At 61.3% G+C, this 2047-nt stretch overlaps 1 protein-coding gene across 1 annotated transcript; it reads left to right on the top strand.

The window, feature by feature from the left end:
• The first annotated feature begins 435 nt into the window (after nucleotides 1-435).
• CLDN2 (claudin 2) lies at nucleotides 436-1131 on the top strand. Its single transcript, XM_010131699.1, has one exon. The coding sequence runs from the start codon at nucleotides 436-438 to the stop codon at nucleotides 1129-1131; it is 696 nt and encodes a 231-aa protein (XP_010130001.1).
• Nucleotides 1132-2047: the final 916 nt, after the last annotated feature.

Raw genomic sequence — 2047 nt, 5'->3', positions numbered from 1 at the left:
ATGTGATAGGAAACAAGGGACACCCAGCAAGGCAGCAGGTACTTTCTCCCCACCACTGGCCAGTTCTTCATCCCTGCCCACAGCTCCAGCACAAGGGAGGGCTTTGGCGTCCTTCCCGGGCAACACTGCTTTGCTTCTGAAGGCTGGCTGGGAGATAGCGGAGGTGAAAGTGCGCTTGGCGCTCCTCCAGGCTTGGGTCAGTCATTAATCTGGGAGGGACTGCTTTCCACTCTTGCAGGTAACCTCTCCTCCCCCCAGGTCCCACCCACGTGCTGGTGCCCACACAAAACCAGCACCCCAGGGAGCGGGGTGGAGCTGCAGCACAGCGAGCGGAGTTGCCAGCGGGGCCATGGGAAGGTAAGCGCGCAGGAGCAAGCCACTGACAAGCCGTGCGAGAAGACACGAGCCCCAGGGAGGAGACCGCCAACCCCCACCATGGTCTCCATGGGGCTCCAGCTGCTGGGCTATGCTGTGGCCTTCTTGGGCTACATCGGCACACTGATAGCCACGCTGCTGCCCAGCTGGAAGACAAGCTCCTACATCGGCTCCAGCATTGTGACAGCTGTGAGCTTCACCAAAGGGCTGTGGATGGAGTGTGCCACATACAGCACAGGCATCACCCAGTGTGACATCTACAGCTCCCTGCTCAACCTGCCTGCTGACATCCAGGCGGCCCAAGCCCTGATGGTGAGCTCCTGCGCTGTCTCCTCCGTCGCCTGCCTCCTCACCATCGCGGGCATGAGGTGCACCGTCTTCAGCCAGGGCTCGCCGGGCAAGGACCGAGTGGCGGTGGCAGGCGGTGCAGTCTTCATCCTTGGGGGGCTGCTCTGTTTCATCCCACTGGTGTGGAACATCCATGTGGTGCTGCGGGATTTCCGCAACCCTGTCCTCCCCGACAGCATGAAGTTTGAGCTCGGGGAGGCGCTTTACCTGGGCATCATCGCCTCCCTCCTCTCTCTCGTCGGAGGCTTCATCCTCTGCACCTCCTGCCGTGCCCGGGACTCAACAGCCACCTACACAAGCACCTACCAGCCCCGGCTGCTGGCAGGCAAAAGTCCCCAGCCCTCCGTCAGCCAGACGCAGAAGACCAAGAGCGAGCTCAACTCCTACAACCTGACAGGATATGTGTAGCAGCTGCGGGTGGGATCCAGGCTGGCACCTCTCCTGGCTCCCCAAGCATCTGGGCTGGCACCAAGGCAGCATGGTAAGAAGAGAGGTCATGGTGGCATCTCCCATGCTCAGTCCTGTCTCACATACTTCAGGGGTTTGCCTCCACTCTCTCCCGGGGGATCTCAAGAGCCTTGTGACTGCTGAGAGATTCCAGCTGGTGGCTTACGTCAGTGAAGGACCCCAAATCCAGCTTCTGTTCCCTCCTCTGTGCCGCCAGCCCACAGGCAGACCCTGGCACAGCAGGCCCCCAGCCCGTGGCCCCAGTGAGCTTGCCTGGATAGGGTCTGGGGAGACTTGTGCCCCCAGGGATCAGCCTGTTGGCTGCAGAGGCATCACAGTGTGGTCAGAGCATCCATGTGGGTCCCAAGTGCTGGGGAGGTCAAGTGCTGTTTGCAAACTGATGTTGCAATAAATCTGTGTTTCTAGCCAGGCTGTGGCTGAGCTTTTCTCTCGCACTGAGGGGCCCTTGCGGCGCCCCCAGCAAGGCGTGCTGTGGTGAGGGCCATGCTAGCCCACGTGGTGGGCCCATAGTGCAGAGGGCATCCTTGCCCTTGCTCTGTCCTGTCCCATACCCTGCGGATTTGCCCGCCCACAGCAAGGCGTGCTGTGGTGAGGGCCATGCTAGCCCACGTGGTGGGCCCATAGTGCAGAGGGCATCCTTGCCCTTGCTCTGTCCTGTCCCATACCCTGCGGATTTGCCACCCAGGAGCCCAGGCGGGTGGGAGTACTGTTGGCAGAGGCAGGTGAGGAGGGGTGGTGGTGTCACTCTCCTGCATGGTTTGTCCCTGGGTATTGTACTGGGAGGTTGCCCTGTGCCACCACTGCAAGGGTACCAGCAGAGGCAAGCACAACTCCCTGGGGGCTAATGAGAGGCAAC

Source organism: Buceros rhinoceros, unplaced genomic scaffold (assembly GCF_000710305.1).
Source record: "Buceros rhinoceros silvestris isolate BGI_N320 unplaced genomic scaffold, ASM71030v1 scaffold31922, whole genome shotgun sequence".
NCBI lineage: Eukaryota > Metazoa > Chordata > Aves > Bucerotiformes > Bucerotidae > Buceros > Buceros rhinoceros.
The sequence above is the reverse complement of the archived record's forward strand: the minus strand, read 5'-3'. Positions and strand labels throughout refer to the sequence as shown.